Source organism: Epinephelus moara, chromosome 14, assembly GCF_006386435.1.
Source record: "Epinephelus moara isolate mb chromosome 14, YSFRI_EMoa_1.0, whole genome shotgun sequence".
NCBI classification, from domain to species: Eukaryota; Metazoa; Chordata; class Actinopteri; order Perciformes; family Serranidae; genus Epinephelus; species Epinephelus moara.
The window spans coordinates 15330629-15354122 of record NC_065519.1 but is presented as its reverse complement, the minus strand read 5'-3'; the positions used below and the strand labels follow the sequence as shown (position 1 = coordinate 15354122).

The following is a 23494-nucleotide window of genomic DNA, read 5'->3' as shown; positions in this document are numbered from 1 at the left end:
CTACTCTTGTACCACATTGTTAAGGGTGGTAAACTCACACAAGTTATTGCATCCCCTGTAATTAGGAACTCAAAAATCTCTTAAAAAGTTGTGGGTTATGGTCGAATTTAGTTATATTTAACCCATATACCTGATTTACTAAGCAAAACAATATTTTTTTTAGCCATAAAGTTTGTGATGTTGTTGATAAGCGAAGGAAATGATAGAGGGGGGAGGAAGAGGGAAAAAAACACTTCTTTTGATAATGAGCTGTTAAATCACCCTTACTGGAAAAGAACAGTTTTAGCATGAAAAAAAAGTGCTCTGTTTGGAAAGTGTGATATTTTGAAAGATTCTTTCTAGCAGTTTGAATTAATTAGAAGTTACAAGATTATATTTGGCAAATGACACTTGAGCATAGATGAAAGAATTTTTTTTCTCAGATCCGGAGTTGATGAGTTTTAAGTGGATATTCTTCCCTCCTCCTCCTCCTCCTCCTCCTCCTCCTGCTTTCAGTGCCTGCGACGGCCCTGTAGCATGAGCCAACAGTGCCATCTATGGATCGTTCCCAGAAGCTGACTCTCTCCACTCTGGCCTCTCAGAGAATGTTTGGAGCCATTGAAAAGATTCAAAGGAAGAGATCATATTCTTCAGAACCATTGTTGATGGAGGAAAGAAAGCTCAATTATAACGGAAAAAAAAAAGAGCCGTCCATCTCCTGGCTGTAGTGATAATGGCAGAATGACAATGCGGCCCTATCCTTGGCCCCTTTGCTCTCATCGCTGGCTGTGTATGGCAGTGTGTCTTTGAAGTGTGTAACCTGATAGACATGCAAGCCGCGGTGTACCCCATCCCATCCTGCTAGGTGCTGATCTTTGAACCCGCTCTTTGAGGGTGAGAAATAACAGTTTTGTCAGCGGCAGGGGGGAATCGTTCACTTCTGCACATCTATGGCTGAAAGGGTGTATTTTTATCGAATAGGTGATGTCATTGTGTCCTCTGCCAGGCTTCAAAGGGACGATAGAATATGAACTTTGCGTAAAAAGATACATTTCGATTCGCAGTTTGTGATGTAAATACTCTGTTTTCATGTTGAAGTATTCTTTGTGTGTCCATACTTCATGTGTGTGGCTGGGCTGCTCTTCTCTGCTGTGATCTGCTCTGATGTGTGATACAGATCAGCACTGTCAGTCACCCCTGGCTGTAACGCCAGTCCCCCCGAAGGCCTGCAAAACCCCTCATATTAGTCATATCACATCCCTCAAGTCCTTTATCCTTCCCTCTGTGCTCTGTGACCTGACACAGTGGCTCTTTATGCCCCGTGACCCTGCTTGTGTGTGTGTGTGCGTGCATGCGCGCGTGTTCAAGGTCAGGTCAAATCGGGCCTCTGTTACATGATAACAGGTCTATCTCTGTTCTCCTTGCACACCTCTTTTACCCCAGTTTGCCTTCTTTCAACACTTTACGGTAGGAAGAAGTGCTCTCGCTGCTCTCATCCTCACACGCTTTTTCTGTCTGCCAACTGCAAACTACTCGATGCTGCACGCAAGTAGATGTTATTATGTTTTAGTAGGTGTTAGTAAAAGAAATATTTTGTGTTTTAAAGGTGGATTTCAGCAGATAGAACACCTTACAATGCAAAGATGTGCCCTTTAAGTAGCACGACTGGCGAGTGAGTTTTGGGAAGATGCAACTTTGGTTTCAATCGCTCAATGTAGTACCAGATAACATATAAAAAGATAGTGACTCTATTGCAGCAACTCTGCAACCTTTGAGCTGATGAATAAAGACAAAGACATTTAAGCTCATTAGAGTGATGAGGAACAATAGATGATATCTACGCACACGTTCCTTTCTGCCAGCTCTAATTAGCAGCGCTGTGACATCTCTGTCGTACTGAGACCCAGCTTTGAGAGCGATGGAAATGTTACTTTCAAATCTAATTTCTTCTCCTGTAATGCTTCCGACTTTACAGAAACACTGTTTCTTTTTTGTTTTTTGGATAGCTGATATCACGGGTCAGTTAACACCCAACTTCCAGTTCCCCCCCTCCCCCCTTTTTTTTTTTTCATCAAACCAGTTTTTTTTCCCTGGATACGTCTGGGAAAAGTCTTGAAGAGGCGCGCTGAGACCTTTGGCCTTTGTAGATGAAACATTCCCTTCCGCTGGTGTGTGTTAAAACACCTTGTTTTTAGTGAGATAATCCTTTTCTTAAACTTGCACACACTCTTCCCCCCCATCCTCCGATTCTCCTGACCTTTATTACACACACACGCACACATTCCCCCTCATCCTCAGTCTCTACCGCCGCTCCATTATCGACATCAGCAGACAAGAGTGGGGCCCTCTGAGATCGCAGAGGCAGTCTGTCCACAAGTCCAAACATTCTTTTTTCATTCCTCCCTCTCCCTCGCTCCATCTTGCTTTCTTCTACTGGCATCTTTGTCTCCATTGTATTGTCGTCGCACTTTCATCCGGACCCTTCAGAAGCCTGGCACTGCGTTGTTGCGAGTGCCCTGATGGAGGTGTATCCTGCTGCGAGGAAAGGAGGGAGAGGAGAAAGAAAGGAGCTAAGAGAAGGAGGAGGAGGAGGAGGAGGAGGAGGAGGAGGAGGGCAGGCAGGCAGGCAGGCTGGCTGGCAGGCGGAGGAATCTCCAGTTGAACCAGCAGCTCTGTGGTATTGATTAGGGAGCTGAGGTGTTGTGAGACAAGTCATTGAGGAGGGGTGTGAACTACGAAAGGAAGGGGAGGGGAGGCGGTCAAAATCAAACACGCAGCCCTTCTCTGATTACCGGCATGGTGCAGCATTAGATGTACATCGGGGGCTCAACAGGAAAATGGATTTCTTTAAAAAGCTGCTTAATACATAAATCATGACCTCTGGGGTCACAGCGAGGGTTTAGGAGATCAGATCAATAACAAAGCTAATGCAAGCGTGTTGTAGCCTGTTCGTGGTGCAGAGAGACCTCTAAATGGTGTTATTGGAAGCAGCTTACAAACAGTCTGAAAGCGATGGATAATCACTTTGTAGAAACTTTTCCTTTATTACGTTTTTACTGCAAGTTTAGAGCACCGCACTCAGGGATACATTTCAGCTAGATTCCTCCAAACAGCTGTCTCTCCGTGTCGCCTCGCCATGTGATAGCCATTGTTATCTTTTCCTTTGGTCTGAGACTGCTTGTATTTATGTTGGTCGACACTGTGGCAGTGGGGTTGAGATTGCAGGCTTGTTTTGCACATGAGGAAGGATAGCATTAGCGCTGAGATAATGGCGCTGTGTATTGTTCGCCGGCCGTGTGGAAGTGGTGGGACAGGATCTATTAGACGCAGGCCCATTTCCCTCCAACTGACGCTAACAGTCCCCACAAACATTAGATAAAGAGCCTAGCCTCAAGCCTTTGTAATTTGTTTGTATTTTTCTGCTTAATGTACTTTGCTCAATCTTGTTTAGCGATGATGGAAGCTGATAGCCTTATCTCGCCTTGCCAAGGGCATGAGCCACTACCACTGCTTGGTTGAACATTGTTCCAATGAAGAATGTGTGTGTGTTTATAGTCCTTTTTTTGGCGGATTTTATTCTGATGCCGGATGAGTTGTGTATGCGTCTATGCGGTTATTTGCATTTGAGATATTTGCTGATATGTTTTGTTATGCACTTATGTAAATACGCCATCATGAGGAGTGCATTACTGTAAATTCTCTTTTGATTGTTCATATTAGAAATTAAGGGAAATGCTGTGATCATTTTCTAAGCCTGGCTGACCAAATTTGATTTTCTTTTCCCGTTTTTGTCGTTGTTTGTTTTGTCACTTTTTCCTCAAAATGCCTTTGGATGTCCCTCCTTTCAAAACAACCGCTACTTTTGATCATCAGAGATCTATTGTTACGTCTTCACTGGCACCCTGCATGAAAATACATATATTTTTTCACTCTCTGCTTCCTTCTTGAGGAAATTTCAAGCAAATCTGAAAATACAAAGTTGGATTTAACTTATTGCTCCATTTGGATTGACGCCACTTTTTTACTTTTCAGCCCAGCCACTGAGGAGGTTGGACTTGTAATAAAACCTTTTAAACTCACCAGTACTAACAGCTAGTCAGGTCCAATTCTGCCTGTCTCAGAGCAGACAGCTGAGGAATAGTGCTCCGTCTTTCAACTCCCTGCCATTCATCTACTCCAAAATTAAGAGGGCTTTTATGTTTTGTTTTGTGAACCATTCCCCTCAAGAAATATTTGTGGCAGGCCTCATCACCTCCCGCAGCTAAAGTCATAACCAGCCGTAGAAAAACACTGTCTGGAGTCTGGAGAGTGGGTTAAACCAGCATCACTGCTATATTTTCCCCCAGTCTCTCTCTGGGGAGTGAAGGAGGAGGAAGAGGAGGGGGGGTTCATGATGTCTGTTGGAGCTATGGAGGATAGAGGACAGGAGAGCCAAGATGCCAAAAGCCTGGAACCTGACCTCACCAGAAAAACATTTACATTTTGGTGTGTGCGTGTCTCTCTCCCTGTGTGTTTGTAGGCCAACCCTCGACTGTGTGTATACACACGGATGTCGATACATGTGCGTGCACCCTGCGGACTAGGTGGTTGTTACGGACCATGAAAAGCAACTGACATAGTTTACCTCTCTGTGGCATGAGACTCCTTCTTTTGATTCTGTCCTGCTCGCTTTCTAGAAGCAGCTTCCTGTCTCAGACGCTCAAACGCTCTTACCTCAGCCAAGTGGGAATGCCGCTGTGACAGAGCTGGGATTATGAATTTGTTTTATGCCTCACAGAAAACGGCTGCCGACGCCTGTTTATTGGAGCACCTTATCCTTTTAATGGCGAGGCCTTGGAAGAATTTACACGGTTTCTCGTCGTCTTAAAAAATTGACAATTTGTTTAATGTAGAAACAAGCATTAAATTATTGCATTTAATAAGAGCCAGTAATAATAACGAAACTTGTTTGCTTGAATTGCATGTATTCATGGACATGTAGTACGTCGATAAACAACCTTATGTCTCCCCGCTGCTTCCCGACATTTAGTTTTCCATGCGTGTAGATATGGAAAGCCTCCTTGTCCTTGGCCTGCTGAAACTAGGGCTTTGTGCTTGCTTTGGCCAAGGCCCTCTCCCTCCCTGCCTGACGACTGGCTGCGGCTGTGTTTACGTAACCATATATATCTGAGAGGAAACTCGTGAAACGTTAATCTCCCTACTTTTTAACCCTGATGAATTTCTACATTTTCCAGCTGTGCGGCATGGCATATTTATGCTCAGGCTCTATCGCTGAAAACAGCTCTGTCATTGTAAATGAATCACTATCCAAGACTAAAGAGTGTGTGTGTGTGTGTGGTGTGTGTGTGTGTGTGTGTGTATGTGTGTGTAAACTTCAGGCTAGGAAACTGTACAAATACAAACTCAGCCTTGAAAAGCTGCAGTGGTACCTTCGTGGATTCAATTTGCTGCTTCTTTTTCATTCCTCTCCGGACCCAAATCAGTGCACGCTGGCCTGTCACTTGACACATGTCTGTTGGCTGATAAGCGTCCCTCACTCATCGTGCTGATGAGACAATGTCTCATGTCATATCCTCTGCTGGCTGGTCACACCTGCATCAGCTGGAGGGCAATACTTTCCCCTGCTCTGCTTCCTCTCCCCCTTGTCTTGTATCTCTGACCTGCATCGTCTCAGAAACCGGTCGGGGTATTTCGGTTTATGAGCAGCTAGCTTTGTGTGCAGTTTGTTTTTCTTATCCCACCGCTCTGTATGGTTGAGGACTGACACGTGGTGAGTCATCTCGCCAGCCCATCCACAAGCACAAAGGAAGAGCCCGTCTTTCAACAGCTGCTTCAAACAGACAGCCCCACCAATTTACAAAAGGGAATGTCTCTGAAAGCCTTTTTGAACAAGGTCTTGGCCGATGTTTGTTTTACAAAGACATTCGCTAAGGTTGCATGTCCATTTGTTGCTTTATTTTGACGGATCAGACATTGTGTGTTGTGTTGTAGCCTCAGTGTATATAAGCAGTGTATAATCTTGTAAGCAATGGGTGTAACTTTTAACATTGTAATTGCTCCAAATGGCATCCTATGCCCTGTGCACACCTCTTCCACACACGATCGCTCCTTCACCAACTCGGGGAGTCACCTTGAAGTGTAACTGTCTGTACAGAATGGTAATGAGGAAGCTGATTTAAAACAAATAACCAGTGTCTCCTCCTACTAAGCTCACACTAAGCTTCCTGTCAGTTTGGCATGTCTGAGTTGTCAGGACAGCCCAACACGCCCCGGGACTATGTCCGCATTACATTAAACACAATCGCTTGACCCAAGCTGGCCCTATCCCCCTGTACCACATCTACTTGAGCTGCTACAACAAGGTCCAACCCCTTTTTTCCATGTTCCCACCATGTAGGGGGAACAGGGGAGAACAATCCCATTACATTACAACAGGCCCAGAGCTGATCTAATGGAGAGAACATTAAAACCATGTCGCGTCCAGTCACTTACTTGATGGATCCTGGAAGAGAGGGATGGAGAGGAGAGGGAGCGTTGGAGAGAAGGGGGGAAGGGATAGGGGGTTAGATGTGGTGTCGATATGACAGTGCGGATGCAGCAATGGAAAGCTTGCGATGGTACCCCGGTGCCCTTGAGCAAGCTGTCATTCAAACCACTTTAATTAATTTCTCCACTTTGTCTTCTTCCCCGCCTCCCCTGTCACACACGAGCGTATTACACGCAGGAGGCAGTAATATAATAGAAAGTATGTGTCAACAACTTTGGACTCGATAAAAAGAGTATTTTGTAATGGAAATATGTGGCCTTGTGTCTGTAATCGCCAAGATGTGCCAACGCTGGCTTCCTCGTTGTCAGAACAGGCTGAAGCAGGCATTTTGGAAACCCACCATTTTGCAAAATGGAGCTTTGTATTGTTAGGGTGTATAATTAAGACCTCATTGTGACAGCCATTGAGAGAGAGCTAATGAGGGTTCTGATGTATTCCATATGAATATGAATATTGAATTTTTAATATTTTATGGCTTTCTAATTGCCTTGGTTGCTGTTAATGGTTTTGACTGTTGAATATTACCCAGACTGAATGTGTGGCATGCGTAAGTACCTTTAAGCTGTGAGCTGATGAAATAGCCGCATTCCCAAGCCGAAATTCTTTGCTTTATGATTGCCGCGTATGTATCTTTGGGGCAGATACATATCTTGACTGAAGGCATGTCTGTGACTGTGAATACATTTGAACCACTCTTTTACTCCCTTACCAAGATGAATGTATATATAATTACAAAGTATATCACGCACACTACCTTGATATAGAGTTTAATGGCCGTATCGTTTCTTTGTGGAGCATGTCTGCTGGCCTTAATCTTCCCCACAGCTGACATCTTAATAACTCAGTCCTCTCCATCCATTTCCACGGGAGACATCCGGATGTGGGGGAAGGATTAGTTTAATGAATTTGACAATTAGTAACAGAAGTTAATGACTGCATGGGGCTAAGTACCCTGATGGACATGGCTGGGGGGACTGAGGGCTTCCATTGCTCTGGGCCATAGATCCTCATTAATAGCTTTTCTGCCTGCTGGAGAGGACAGGGGAAGCCAGGCCAGGCCTTTGTTTAGTCTGCCTCTGACGGGGCTGCTACGGGGTTGCACTGTTGCACAACGCCAAGCCAGAATTAGTCCCGCTCTGGGCGTGAGTTAATGCGGGGCCTCGGGTCCTGGATCAGGTGAAGCTTCCTTTAATGAGCTGGGGTCATTAAATGTTGAAAAAAGAAAAGTGACATGGAATCGGGGCAGGCGTGGAGCTGTTTCTTCGGATCTTGTGCCAACAGTCATGAAGAAAGAAAAGTGGCTCGCGGGTCACAAGAGTCCTGATGACCTCTGCCTTGATTTATCGTTCTGTTAGCTTCTTACCCGGATCCCACCTCTAATGTAGTCAAAACATCGTTTAGCCAGATAGCTCTCATAAAGATTTTATTATTATTTATTATTATACTGTGCTTCATGAGCTACCTTGTCGCTTTGTCAGGTATTCCCACTATAAACCATTTTGATAAATTTTTCAGCTACCATAAAATCAAAGTTTGTGTTTTTTATGGCATCATGAATACACATGAAACAATTCCCATAATATCCATCAATTCAGATTTATACATACATATACCACTTCTTCACAATAATTCATCCTACCTTTCCCACAGAGGATGAGAAAGTATGTCTAGAATTTGCAGAATGGCGTCCAGAGCAGCATTAGCTGCCCCCTCATTCCTGCCTGTCTCCTGGTGATAGCTGTAATAGCGACAAAAACATAACCGCATCCAAAAATAATCATTTTCCAAAGCGGTTTGCCAAAAGGTCTACGAGCTGGAGACTCCATTGAAAACAAGGGGATGTGTGAGAAATTGGTCTTGTGTTGGTGGCGAGTATGCCTGGGTATTATAAGGCTGCATGATGTAATGTAATGAGAGCCAGTGTAAAGAGAAGCCATTTAATTGGTTGAGGCTGAGTTGAACCTCAGAGGCCTGAGCCAGGGGTGGACAATATGGACCTAAAATAATGTCACAGCTTTTCAGGGTATTTTTGCGATATTACACATATTGAAAAGTATTTTATTTTTAAGAACATACACTTGCAACAAAATAAGTGTTGCAGTTTTTGTTATGTCAGTTTAAATAAACCAGACTGCCTTTAAATAATCACTACTGTACATGAATTATCTTTCAGTTGTTTAGTTTGTAACCAACAGTAACGTTCTGTCATACAAAGTACAACTTGCCAAAGTTTAGGCAATGCCATGCTGAGCCAAGGTAGTTTGTCTGCTTAGTTTGAACTCACTATAGTTGCTGCAAACCAGTTGCCAGAAAGATGTTGGCATTGTACATTTCTGCAAACCACGGATACATGATATTTGCATGTTATTATGTAGCGGATAAGCTGAAGCTTTATGTTTCAACAATGCTGTGGTCAACAGTGATGTTTCGGCACAAAAACCACTTGGTTATAGGTAGAAAAAGATCGCACTTAGGCTTAAAATACCTGGTTTTGTGGGCACAGTCCACGCCGGAAATGCAGCAACGTCTTGGTAAAAAACAACTGCTTTTTGTGGCACAATCCCTGCTTGAAACACTGTGATGGCTCACTTCTAAATTCCCATGTTTGGTGATAGGGGTTTAACAATCCATGGATCTGGATTGACATAGATTTAATGATCAACAATCCAGTGTCATAGCTGCAAAGTGAAAACATCGGTACATGTCATCTTTAGGTTACACCTTTATTTTGAAAGTCTGTGTCACCGTCATACAGCGACGGATACGACGAAAATAACATTATTTACTCTGGAATTAATCAACAGTGTGGAAATAGTTTCGATTTTGGAGAAAATACAGGTCAACACACATGCCATATGTAAACAATGACAAAACGCTACCTGCCTGGATGGGCATCTCACTCCACCAGCGTCTTGCAGCAACATTAGCTGCTCTGTTTAGACAATGTTAGGCTGAAAAAACGTGTGTGCAGGCTGAAATTCAACCGCGCTGTTCTGTCGGGAGATGCAGTAAGGTCACTTTAAAGTAAACTTAACTGCACCTCAGTGGTTACACTTACGTGTTGTCTTTATCTTTTATGGCCAAAAGCAAAAAAAGAAAGGGGGGCAGCTTCTTCTGTAACAGATTGTGTTAAAAGGGCATTAAATATCGTCTCATACCGATCAAAGGCCCCTGAATTGCATCAACTCAAAATTATATTGTGGCAGACTTTTTAATATTGGCAAATGTTGTATTGTTGTCCAGAGAATCGGTATGATATCATATCGTGATGAAACTGGTGATTTTCACCCAGATTTGGTGACTTAAAAGCTGCTGGAAGATGCAGCCATGACCTGCTCAAAACAAATGGTTTTGTTGTTTGTTGGTCTTGAACAGTTGTCTGCTGTGGTCTGCTTGGCAGGCGTCTCGCCTAGGAGTCGCGCCATCCACCATCCACCATCCCCTACCCCAACACGTGACAAAGTCAGCTCATATAACTTTGGAAACACTGACATGATGCATATAAAACATGCAAATATAATGTATTTGTGGTCTGCAGAAACATACATTGCCAATATTGTCCTCTGGTGATTGGGCTGACTGTCGAGCTCCCCTTGTGGGATTTTTCGCTCTCTTCATACTAAGTGGGTGCTTCTGCTTGAGGTGGTGAAATGAGTTTGTTGTATTGTCCCCTTCGTCGTTAAAGTCTTCTTGCACTTTGGAGGTAACTGTGGAGTCGGTAGCTGTGTGTAAAGGCATCATTATGTCAACAAGCTGACATATTGCTATTATCAAAATACATTTTTTTTTTATCATAGTAAGAATTATACCAGTATTTTCTTGAACAATATTATATGGCATACCACTACTAAGAACCTACAACAGTCTGCCTCCAGAGAGAAGAGGAGACGGAGAGACAGAAACACAAGACGAGGATGTTGTTTGCTGTTGCTCTGATGCTCTGTTATTCTGTCAGGCCAAGTCTGGTCCTGCCAAGTTTAAAGCCGAGGGACCAAATTGGTGTTGATGTAGCACTCTCCTTCAACACTCTCATTCCTATCGCTTTTCCTCTTTCTCTCTGTCTCTCCTTATCCCGCTCTTTACCTCCTAATATGCCTCTTTAGGAAGTGACAGTTGTATTTAGGGAAAAGGTTATCATTGTATTAGAATAGAGTGCTGGCCCTGAGGCTTACCTAGAATTACATGACACTGCCTGCAGCCCCCTTCGCTCTGTGCTGGGCCTGAAATGTTATCAGTCTGACTTAATTACTGTCACTGGGCAGTGGAATTGACTGTAATGTATATTCCAGTGTTGGACACGTTGGGGAGATATTAAAACTTGAGTAGTGAATCCCAAGTTCTTAAGATCTCCTGGTGTTTAACGATAGGTCAAAGAGTTAAATCCTGGCTGTGTATTTGTCTGTATGTGTTTAACTTCGGCTTTATACCTCACATCCTCCGCCGCACCGTAAACACCACACACACACATGCACGTAGCCACACACACGCAGAGCACATCCTTTATCTGATTAGCTGGCACGCCTTCGTGGAGCTGTGTGTGTGTGTGTGTGTGAGGCACAGTGCGTTGCAGCGCAGCGTCAGGCCCCAGGCAGGGCATGGATTTCATTTAGGAAAGTATCAAAGGTTTACACGCTGTTCGCTTTAATCAGCATGTTTATCAGGCAGAGAAAAATTGCAGGAAGGGACCACAGGGAGAAGGAGGGGTGGGGGGGTTATCTTAAGGACCAGTAGCCAGGGAAATTGATAATGGCTACAAGGTAATTTACTGGAGACTTGTGCATCCCTCCACTGCCTCTACCCTTGCCTCTCATTCTAATTACAGCCCATGTAATGTTCTAATGAATCTGCAGGTGTGTGTCTGTAGGGGAGGGGCGTGAAGGTAGGGAAGGGGGTTGTGTGCATGCATGTCTATACACTGCTTGCTTGCACCTCTGCGTGTTTGTTTGTGCGTGTCACTCCAGATCAAGCCTGTTTTTCGCGAGAGAAGATTGAACGCATCTCAAGGCTGTGTCAGTGTCTCTCGAGTGCGTCGTTGTCTCACTGTTTCTGAAATATGAATATGATATGAAAAGCAATTAGATTAGCCCTCAGCAATATTAAAGATACATGCCACTCACAGACACAATGCTCCACTGATACTTCAAGCTGTCACCGCGGTTCCGTCTTCCAGCTGGGCTTGCGTTAGAGGATGGAGGCTGCGGCCAGACACACTCATCTCCCGCTCGCACTAGACTGCTGATAAGGCCCAGGAACTGCCTTTAGTAGTGCCGCTGCCTCCAGTTACACACCCACATGTACGCATAAACACACACGTTCGCTGGCAGAGCTATGTCCGCAACCCTTCAGGGGATATGGGCTGGACCATAAAGGCCTTGATACAACCAGAGTGTAAACATCCCCATAGAACTGTGGTCCGATGAAAGGAAAGAGCCGTTGCTGTCTTTGTCTGGTTCAGTGTGTGTGTGTATATGTTTACATGTGTTTGTGTGGTTTTGTTCAGATAACACTTTGGGATACCATTGTCGGTTGGGCAAGGAGTATTTAACCCCTGTGGGATGGTGACATCATATTGCTGTTACAATGCATGTTGCTCATACTGTTCAACGGAAAAGGCAAGAAATCTTTGTGGTTAAGTTTCCTCCATCTTTTCCTCCCCACAGGAAAAGGAGGGTGTCGAGGCGGTGTCTGTGGGGGCCATTCTCTCCGATTACCAGAGGGTCCGTGTGGAAAATGTGTAAGTCAAACACACACACACTCATGATCCAGAGCACACTTTCTAACTAAAGTGCACACACACCCACTGCGTTTAGGCCTCTGAACTTGAATGACGCACACTCTGTGGTCCACTGAAGGAAAAGAGCACATCCTCTGTAGTCAGTGTGTGTTCCAAACTTGGACGGAGTTTTGTTTAAACACATGCGCACACACATGTACACACCAGTTTTGTTTGTGCTGTTTTATTTAGACTAGCTTTGATTTTTATGGTGCGGCTCTAATTTTATGGCGCAGGAATGAAACTGATAATTGTCATGCGATTTTTGGTAATGTAAAAAACGCACTTTCCCATTATGGGTGAAACACAACAGTGTTATTCGCAGAAAGCTGAGGTGGTTTCCTCGTGACACAGACAGACATGTGTCTTTCTTTTTCTTGTTTTATTCTTCCTCTCTTTGTTTTTCTTTGCCCTCTGTTGTCTCTCTTTGTTCTTTCTTGTTCTAAACTTGCACAAACTGGACGCACTGCAACACAAAAGCTCTCTTCTTATTAACAAACCCTGCTTTCAGTCAACTATTGTTTCCCCTTGTACACATTAGATGAAACGCGTAAACATCTCACGCATTTCTTGAGCAGGAGACATTTGTGTGCAGACTTTTCGGGTCCAGTTACCTGCTGTGGACATGAGCGCTTCACACGAGTTTATGCGACAGACAAGCCGCAGCTTAAGGTGGAGTTTTTGTTTTGTCTTTGAATAAAGACACTGGCAGTGGCGGCAGGTGGGAGCATGTCCTGTGGGCCTATCTGGGTGGCAGCCTTCCCGCAAATGGAGAAGGTGCCCAGCCCCAGTCGGCTTTGAAGTCGTTCTGAAGCTGGCAAATACTCAATATTAACTGCTTTGCATATCCTTCTCTGTCTACAACCTACTTCTCTGCTTCTTCCCTTTCACCTGTTTCCCAGATGTTTGCGGCTAGGTTTGCAGCCTCTGGCCTACCTGTGGCGCCGAGACCAAGAGTCCCTGCTCCCCGAGATGATATCATCTGACCTCCATGCTATCCTCATCAAAGTCGCCGCCTTTGGTGGGTTTGCGTCTCAACCTTTTGTGTCTCAGGCAGCTGTATTTTTACTCTCTTATTACTTTCTCTGATGGTGCCATGTTGGTTAAGTGGTGTTTGGCACGGGGGTAGAAGGGACAGAATTTGGATAAGTGAGGGATAGGAGAAGGAGGAGAAAGGTAGGTGTAACCAGAAAGAAAAAAAGAGAGACAAGCAGAGTAATGCCCTAATCATTAATCTGTGGCTTAGCAGCGGTGTTGAGACTTGTGCCAGCGGCGAAGGTATTGAAGCAGAGAACAATATGAAAAGATAAGAAGCACAGAGAGAGGAGGTGTGAGGGAAGTGTGCAGTGGTATTGGGTGGGTGTAGGGAGGGTGGGGGGAGGGTTGGCAGTTGAGAAATAATCACAGGTGATTGCCCCTCACATTAATGCAAGCTGTCAATAAGCGACGCATGTCCCCATTGTGTGGGAGAAACACTGAATTCTCTGCTTATGCATAGCTCGGAATACATGGTCCGTGAAGTGAAGATTAAAATCTCTCATTTACGTTTTTTTTCAACCGCTTCAGCACCGGGGAAGAGGTTAATGTGGTATCACCTGCTCTCTACCTGCCTGTTTTGGAGCCTGAGGACAGAAAGATCAGATTACTGAATAACAGGAGAGAGTAAGAAAAAAAAAGTTTTCTTTTTCTTTTCTCAGGTACATGATGTTAAGATCCCTACCTGTATCTACTTGACAGTGCAGCTGGATCCCTTTTTGACAGTGCCAGTGATAAATGATAATTACGGCTACAAATGGTTCTTTTTGCTCTCAAACTACTCACGGCGATAGATCATCATGTAGACACTGTTTACGTGCTGTTAAGTGCTTGTTGTCACCTTTGGTAGCAATCAGTCGAAAAGGGGTCCATGGCTGACTGATGACCTGGAGAGCTGAGCAGCGCGTTTAAGATATTCTACGCGTCTTTCAACGGCGCTCAAATAACCTCTCATGGAATGCACTTGTCAAGCCATTTATCTTTGGTACTTTATTTGCTGGACCCATTTCTCATTTTTAATGGTCTCGTGATAAAGGACTTTTTGGTAATAAATAATATGACTTGTCAGATGCCCGTCAGAGAAGAGATGATGTCAGAATCCATGTTTTTGAGATTCTGCGGCGTTATAATTGCTGTTTGCCAGTCAAAAAATATTTTTGTTTGCATTACACTTACACCAAATAATTTCCATGTCTGCATTTCATATTAATTGATAGTCATAAAGCTAAATTACCCTTCTGGAATAACACACATGGAGACAATAACCACACCTTAAAGACCTCAGTCACCTCATAACCCAACTCACCTCCGCCAAGCTCTCTACTCTAAACACATCTTCGTTCTAAAAGCAAATTCTCAACATTTTTTGGAAGATTATAATTAGAAAGGAAAATCACCCCCGGGTGCCTTCGAAGTGTGTATCTTGGCCTCCGACTGTAGGTGTTTGTGCGAGTATGTGTGCATGTGTGTTTTGGCTACAGGTAAAAAGGAAAGCTCTTATCAGCCCTGACTCCTCACCTGTCCCGAGGCAGTGGTAATTAGAAAGGAGGGAATTGAATAGGGGTGCAAGCGCCCACGGCATTTTAGGCAGCACTCACATAATTGCAGCTTTGGTGGGAGCAGGTCTGAGCAGTGAGGTGTGCTGTTTAGGGGAGATTGGGTGACAGAAGGGCGTACCTGGTGGCCTTTGGTGTTTTTGTGTGTGTATGTGTGTGTGTGTGTGAGTGAGAGAAAGAGATTTTGAGGGATTTACTCGTGCAGACCGCATGAGGAGGATGAAAAAAGCAAACAACTCTTACAGGGCAAAGGTTAAGTCTGTGTCTGAACTGACAGCCAAACCGGCTTATGATATTCTGTGGTCGTATGAAATGGGTTTTGGTGGGCTCTGAATAGCGAGGAGTCATTCAAGATTAATATTCCTTCATTAGGCACTCAGAAAGACAGGTGGAAATTAGCTGTGAATGGATAAAGAAGAGAAAAAAATACTTTCTTTCTTAAGGCAGGATATATTCCTTGATGACAAATCCCTGCAGTGAAAAGACAGCTGTCCAAATGCAGGATGATCCTCTAAGTGAATTCTCTAGAAGTGTTCATTTGCGTGCTGATGGCAGCCTAAAACCACAAAAGAGAGAAAGAGGATTTGAGTCTTTGAAGATGCCAAATTGCATGTAGTGAAGTAAGTTCAACTATCTGAGTCTAAGCCTATGAATGTCAAAAAAATGCTTCTAATTAGCAAAAAAAGCATTTCTCTCAAAGGGAAATGCATATTTTTTTGTTGGGGAACCGCTCTTTATAATGCAGTATCTCTTGAGCTAACTGTGCTAATTGGCAATTCCAAAAGCTAGTATTAAATATTCATGTAATTAGTTAATTGATTGATTGGCGCAGGTGTATATGAGGGCACAGGTTCAGCAGTTAATTGGTCCTCAGCTCCAGAGATAATTGGCATGTGTGAAATCAAGGTCTATCCGCCGGAAAACCTTTTATCACTGCATGATCTTTTACCCTTCACACGAGCAGAGCCTTTGTGCCATGAAGAATGGGATTTATGTCACAAATTTGCTTTTACTGATCACCTCACCCACTTAAGCACGTTGAATATAATTTAATATATATATATATTTAAAGGACAATAAATGTTTAAAGACATCAAAGAAAATTTACCGAAGAGTCGTCAATGGAAGGCATTGAGTAGGCAATTTAAATAATGTATGTTCTGTTATCTGGAGAATGAAAATGTAACTTGTTTTTTTAATTACCTACCATATATAGAGCAGTGTTTGAGCTGTAGATCGTAGGCATACAGATATGACAAATGGGTTTAAAGAAATAATACCACGCAGACATTTGTATAAGATTGGAGCATGATCAGACACATATTAGCAGCTCCTACAGAAAGACAAGATGCAATTTGTTCCTGGGATTTTTTCCTGTGCTGTCCTCTAACCCAGGCCAAATTAACTTTCCTCATTTGAGTCAATTAGTTCATCTCATCTGGTCTCATCTGAGGCACTACTTAACCATTACAGGAGATTTTGAGGCAGTTACAGTGAGTGATAGACCCATGGTTTCTGATTTTAGGGTATTTGTTTAGCTGGAGTCACATGTTTAGCTACTTGCTTACAGTTAGGTTAAATAGCTTTGTTGACTCAGTTCAAAATCTGAATAAAATTCTTGAGACCGCTGCAACTCATGTTTGTTTCATAAAATTGGCAAGAATAGTGACAAATCCAATTTTGTTTCAATCAGACTGTCAAGTTGACGTCGTCAAATCACTAGTTTTGTCTCCTTAACAGCCCACATATATTCTGCTTGCTGTCATTCAAGATAATCAAAGTTTTGAGGATTGGCTACTGAGAAATATTATACCTGAGACCGTTCGGCATTGTGGCAAAAAATGCTTAAATGATATATGACTAATCAAAACAGTAAATAAAACCTTTTGTTTGCCTTTTCTTTTTTCATTATTTGGGTCATTTTTTGCCCTTATTAGAGGTAGAGTGATGACAGGAAAGGAACTGATACAGTGATGGGGAGAGAATGACATGCAATTATATGATCAGGGCCTAAAACCCCCCCTTGCTCTTATCCAGGGGGCGGTAACCTTTACTGTAATGGCCACCATTTTAGGCCCCCTTTTATTGAAGACAACTACCTATTACATCTAAATTTGCCTATCAACATTATTTTAAGGTCTAAATGAGCATTCGTTAATATGTTTTACCAAAGGGTGGCTACTCTGCAGTGTGCAATTTATGATAATTTTCGTATTATAACTTTGCAGCGTTAGCGGTGAAAGCAAACCAACCTGTCTACGCACTTTCACATTCTCTGTTTTCCTGTGAGACATCGTCACTTTTAGACTTGGAATCCACAGCTAGCCTCGCTACGTAGACTCTAGACTAGTCACTGCTATTGAGGTTTAAGAAAATTTAGAGGAAAGGGCACCAGGCTGTAGAAATATAACTTACTTACTTACACTTCTTTTCAGTGGAAAATGTAAGATTCACTTTTGACCTACGACCATGGTAAATGAAAATTAAAATGTAAAAAACCTTTTATTAGTTTTCGTCAATTTTTTTGTCAAGGCCACAGTGAGCCACTGGAGAGGGGCCAAAGAGCCGCATGTGGCTCTGGAGCCACAGGTTGCCTATTCCTGCTCTTACCCCTCTTCTTTTAATGAAAATTAATAACATCCAGATAACTCAAAGTTTGCTTACTCATATTAAGATAACAAACACAAAATTATCACTCATAAAGTTAATACCTGGACAACCGTTATACTTGCTAATCCTGTTGGCCAGTGACCATGACCTTATCACCATGACCTTATCTTGCCAGCTCAACCAGACTGATGTGGCTCATGGTTGCCCTTTAGCCCCTCTCCAGTGGGGCACTGTGGCTTTGAGGAACAGTTTATGTAAATTGATGATGTTTTTTTTTTGTTTGTCTTTTTTTACGTTTTAATTTTTCATTTACCATCTTTATAGGCCTAAATTGAATCTTAATATTCTCCAGTTGTAAAAATGTGTTGCCTATATACTGTATACAAAAAAAAGGTTCAGCTGAAGCAGCTTTAAACAATTTAAGTATGACAGGAAGTAGTTGGTTGTGTTTTTTAAATCCCCTCACACACATTGGATCTATTTATTGTATTGGATTTATTAATTTGCACAGGTTAATTTAGTCTGGGTTGAGTTCTGTATGCTTGTAAAGTACTCCCAGTTTCTCCCTTTTGATTTGTTGGACTGAAAAGATTTCATCTTGATGTGATTGCTACACAATTCATGCTGCGTATTATTCTGCTCACAGACGCTGAATTTCAGATAAGAGCCTGACAAATTTCACATATAACCTTAATCTTATCATCCTTTGTACGGTGCCGCCTCCCTCCCCTTCTTTCTTCCTTTCCGTTTTGTGTTTCTCTCTCTCTCTTACGAAGATTAGGTGATAGTGAACAGCTATTGTTTTGGCGGGGATCTTTGAGAGCGTTGTTTAAAGGCTGATGCAGCTCACCTACTAGGGAGGAGATGCTTATTTCATCCATTTAAAGGCTAAAATGTTACACATCATGAATCCAATTTTCTCTGCCTTTTCTCTCTGAAGGCAGGGATTAAAGCCGAGCTGTCAGCTGGCACGCCAGATCTTAAGACAACCCGCGGATGTCTGCGATACTGCGCTCAGCTCAGCTCAGACAGTATCTAGAATCTCCCGGCTTTTAATTTAGCATTAGGCTCAGTAAGCAAAATCACAAGCAGTTTCAATTAAATAGGCAACTCACTGCTGTAGGTTTACATGAATCAATGTGTTCAAAGTGGGAAGAGGCCAATCATGATCGTTAAAAAGAATTAGTGCAAAAGTGTGCTTTGGAAATAATTGCCATTGACTTCTATAAGGGTGGACGTGAGAGCAGCATTTTCTCTTGAGTTCAGAAAGAGAATATGCTTTTTTTATCTGAAAGCTTTGCTGTTTGGTCCAAGAATTAACTTCAAAAAGTAAGTTTCTAAGCACAAAGAAAGGTTTTCCATATTCTGCTTGTTATTTTATGCTTTGTGCTGTGGGGTTAAAGGAATACATCACCCCCTTATTGATCATAAGTATATCTCTTACTCAACCTGTGTTACGTTGACTTCCTGAAGAAAACTTTGTTTTTCATGCATGCCTTTGCCTCTTCCAAAAACTGTGAAAATTCTTGATGAATTGAAGTCATAGGGGTCTACATTTAACAACAGCAAAACTGTATCAAAACATCCATTTAGAAACTCTTACACAGCTTGTGAAGTATAATCCAAGGCTCAATTATCCAGTGGTATGCTCAGTACTTCCCAAACAGGCAGCCCTTTTTTATCACTTTCCCCGCCATTACGACATATTCTTGCAATCTGTGTTTTCACTGTTATAAGATAGGGGGCACTCTTAACCATATTGTGAAATAGAAAAGCACTGCCATGTCCAAAAACTAATGAAGAAGAAGATCCTCTGGAAACCGGAAGATGTTTACAGAAATGTATCAGCTTGTGAACAGCACGAAAATGCTGGCGCCAACGGAAAAGTTCACGGTTGCGCAAGCCCTGGAGGTGTTGTTGGACTCAGACTCTGATAATTACCGTTTTGATCAACATTCTGAATCTGATTTGGACGAAGAAGAAAACAAGTTTGGTGGGACGAAACAGGATCTCCATGAGTCACACGGACAAGACGACCACAGAACACTGAACACAGAAAGACAATAGAACACTGAATTATCACTCAACCTGAGAACGTGTTCTGCTTTGCCTCAAAGAAAATATTATTATTATTATTATTATTATTTTTATTTATACAATTCAAACTGATGTAAGGAAATGAGAAAAAACAGAATATATAAATGTGAAATTAATTTTGGACTTGAAAATGACATTCTTTGACAAAAATGCAGTTTTCTCAGTTTTTTGTCTAAAATGTTTTTTTCAATGAAAATGCACAAATTAAAGTGTTGATAAAAAAGTAATGGATTGAGACAGAATCAAATGGTTTTTTTTAATTTAAAAACAGAAGGTCTCGTCTTTAGTTTCATGCATACACTGTTTACATATTCATAGAACAAATTATTCTGTGGGTCTTGAAAGATTAGTGAATATGATCAAAAATGCTGGCAGTGGCTGGCAACCTAAAAATAATACTCTGGTGGGGAAAGTTTTAAAGGGATAGTGCACCCAAAAATGAAATTTCACCCATTATCTACTCACCCATATGCCGAGGGAGGCTCAGGTGAAGTTTTAAAGTCCTCACATCCCTTACGGAGATCCAAGGGGAGAGGAGGTAGCAACACAACTCCACCTAATGGAGGCTTACGGCGCCCCAGATTCAAACGTCCAAAAACACACAATTGAAACCACAAAATATCTCCATACTGCTTGTCTGTAGTGATCCAAGTGTCCTGAAGACCCGACATAAAAAGTTGTATGGAAAAAGGTCATTTGAACTCTGTTTTTAGCAATATGGAGATATTTTGTGGGTGAATAGATAATGGGTGAATTTTCATTTTTGGGTGCACTATCCCTTTAACGGGGCACTAAACTAAAAGTGAAACCTAATCTATGCTCTCATCAAAGCCAGACTCCATTTACAAAAACAGTAATTTTTCCTTGCTGAACACTTGAACTGCTGGTAAATTTTGTGATTGGAACTAACCCTGTAATACACCAAAGTCACACAGTAACACAGACTAACTAACTGATCAAGGCAGCGGTAGACCAACAGCTCCTGTGTTCAATGAGGTAAAATTACTGTTTTTGTCAATGGAGTCTGGTGTTGAAGAGAGTATAGATAAGTTTGACATTCCGTTCAGTTCCTTGGGAAGTACTGAGCATACAACTGGATAAATGAAACTTAGATGATACTGCACAAGTTTTGGTAGAGTTTGTAAACAGATGGATATAGTTTGCTGTTTTTGGATTCTTCGTTCACTGGAGGCATGTAAGAAAAACAACTTTCTTTACAAATTCAATGTAACACAGGCTGAGCACGTGATCTACAGTCATTAGGGGGTTGAAATAGTCCTTTAACTTGCACTGTGTCATTTAATGTTCTGCATGAAGTTTTTAACATCAGTTTTTTACAGTTTTTTCATATCTGTAATATAAAAACAAACTTTACGGCCTAAATGGCTCTTAGTTTACTGGTAAACTTTTTATTCTTGGCTAATTTCAAGGCCTTAAATGTCAACAAGGTTTTTGAAAAATGCTCTCCCTCATTACTGAGCTCCCCGGTTTTAAAGTTCACTGAATTTAATTGGAGTTTTATAGGATAATATGAGGTAAAAAGCCCTTTTAAAGGAGAGCCATTCCTCTCAGTCTCTCTTAGGGAAGCTCCTCTCTCTCCAAAGTGCGGTCTTACTGTCTCTGGCGGCAGACTAATGGCAGCTTCTAGTAGGCTTATTTGGGTTTAATGTGGCATAATGAGGTTAGGTAATTGGGTTTAGGTCAAGTTGTAAAACAGGTTCAGAGGAGACAGAGATGTGAAGATCATGTAAATGAGTGGTGTTAGATCGCTGAAGGCTCACACCAGCGGCTACTCAAAAGACTTCTCAAAGCAGGTATAGTACAAGTGCAAGCTCATCCCACCTATCCTCATTTCCAAACGGTTTCAGTAACCTTAAGTCAGTCAGGAACATCAATTAAGAAAACACTCCTACAAGTGCTAAGTGGTCTTGGGAGAAATGCCTCCACGTTAATGCCATCTTTGTATCATTTTATCACTCACTCCTGTCTTGCTAGATTTCCATCGTCCTCTTCCCTCCTTGTAAATATCAAATCATGTATCATATATTATTTAAGAGCAGGGAAGTTAATGAACATATTAAAAAACGTGGCATCCCCTCAGCAATTTGGAGCCAATTATTAAAATTTGTTAAAAGGCATGACTAATTAAAGAGGATATTTAAATGGGATTGAATTTTAATGCTTTTTTTTTTTCTTCTCCTGCCTTATTACCTTTGTGGCAGGGTTAAGATGAGAGGATGTTGAGATTAGATATTCTCACACTAATTAAGACCACAGATCCCCTGGGAAGAGAATAGGGGCCTACTCATTCTCTCCCTCCACACTCTCTCTACCCTCCCTCCCTCCGCTCCCTCCGTCTCTCCCCCGTAGTGCTGGACCACCGGGGCCCGGAGGAGAGGCACAGCTGGGATTAAGATGAACCCAGGATGGGATGCGACGTCCTTCCTTCATGTTTCCCTCTCGTCTCCCATTCATTGCGCCCCATGGGGCCCCACGGATGACATGTTAACCTTTGAGGTTGTCAGGCCATGAGAGAGGAGAGATTCTCACATTGCGATTAACTTTGCTCCTTTAATTAAACACATGAACGTGCCGATGAGCGTGATCACATGACGCTTCGGAGTAGAGGAGCTATATTGGATTTTCCAAGAAATTATTAGGGACAATTCAACACAATTTTTTTTATTGCGATGGCATTACTGTCACAACTGCACGTCACTCTGCATAGGTCATCAGCAACTTGTTAATAATTATGTCAATCAATTAAGAGGCAGCCACAGAAAAAGGACATGGAAAATTGTTGGAGAGTTAGGGAAGCCATTGCCAGTGACCGTTCGGTTCTAGTAACTTTACCCTCGTATTTTTAGATAGCAATCAGGTTTTCCGCTAAACATAGTGGCAGGAATATATAACTACACAGTTTGGAATTTCCTAAAACTTAGCATTTTACACTCACGTCCTGTTTTGTTTTTACTGTTCTATTCTTCGTAGTAAGCACCTGGTACTCTTGGCAGAACTCAGAACAGTAAAGAATGTACAGTAGGCTGCACTTCCTTTGTGAAAAGAAGTTGTTTACAGGGTGAGATGGAGTTCAGCATGGTGCCATCAGCGACAGGCGTCTGAAAGACAAAATCGGGATTTAGTGTCACGAAAGAGTAAAACCCTTTGACGCTCAACAAGCCGAGGACAACTTTCTATTCCTGCTAATGTGTGCATAATCCCTAAATTAGACTGATCAAAGTGCTAGTCTTTAGGTGAAGCTATCGTCTAGATTTGGATATTTTATTAGAAGGGCAGGAGGTTATGGCAATGGGCTGTTTTCTTTTTGTCTTGAAGTGTACTTGTTGGTTGGTTGGTTTTACTTGGTTTTTTTTTAGGTCTGGGGAGTGAGCTTTTATTTTAGGAGTGTGGCACCACTGGGTCTTCACACAAAGCTCTCCTCCAACCTTCTTTCCCCTCCTTCTTTTCTCTCCCATGCCTCTGAGTCACTTCCATGCACCATTTCAGGGGAAGGGGAGGGAAAAAGGCAAATAAACAAGATCTCTTTCCAGAGTTTATATTCTCAAAGGGAACTAGATGATGGGGGCGGCGGGCGAGGGGGGCGTGGGGGGTCTGCGGCCAGCAATTGAAAACTGTTGCCCTTACCCGGAGAGATCTGTGTACACTACTTGCAAAGTCAAACAAATAGACCCAGGGTGCAGGTTTACGTGTGTGTTTGTGCGACTGCCCGTAAACCTCCCTGCCTGTCATCTTCAATCACTGTTCTCTGTTCCTGATCAGACCTCTTTCTCTTTCTCTCTTTTTCTTTCTCTCCAAACGTGTGTCTGTGTCAAATTGTGTATTTCTGTCTTTGTGTATGGCTGTGTGTGTGTTCGTATTACTCCTGTGTGCGTTTCT

General features: G+C 42.5%; 1 protein-coding gene across 2 annotated transcripts in view; it reads left to right on the top strand.

Annotated features, from left to right (window-relative positions):
- Window positions 1–23494, top strand: part of dph6 (diphthamine biosynthesis 6) — a 74360-nt gene that overhangs the window by 5032 nt on the left and 45834 nt on the right. For both annotated transcript variants that reach the window (XM_050062665.1, XM_050062666.1), the window contains exons 4-5: window positions 12187–12260; window positions 13202–13320. In XM_050062665.1, the coding sequence (XP_049918622.1) occupies window positions 12187–12260; window positions 13202–13320 (193 nt within the window). The remainder of the gene's footprint in view (window positions 1–12186; window positions 12261–13201; window positions 13321–23494) is intronic.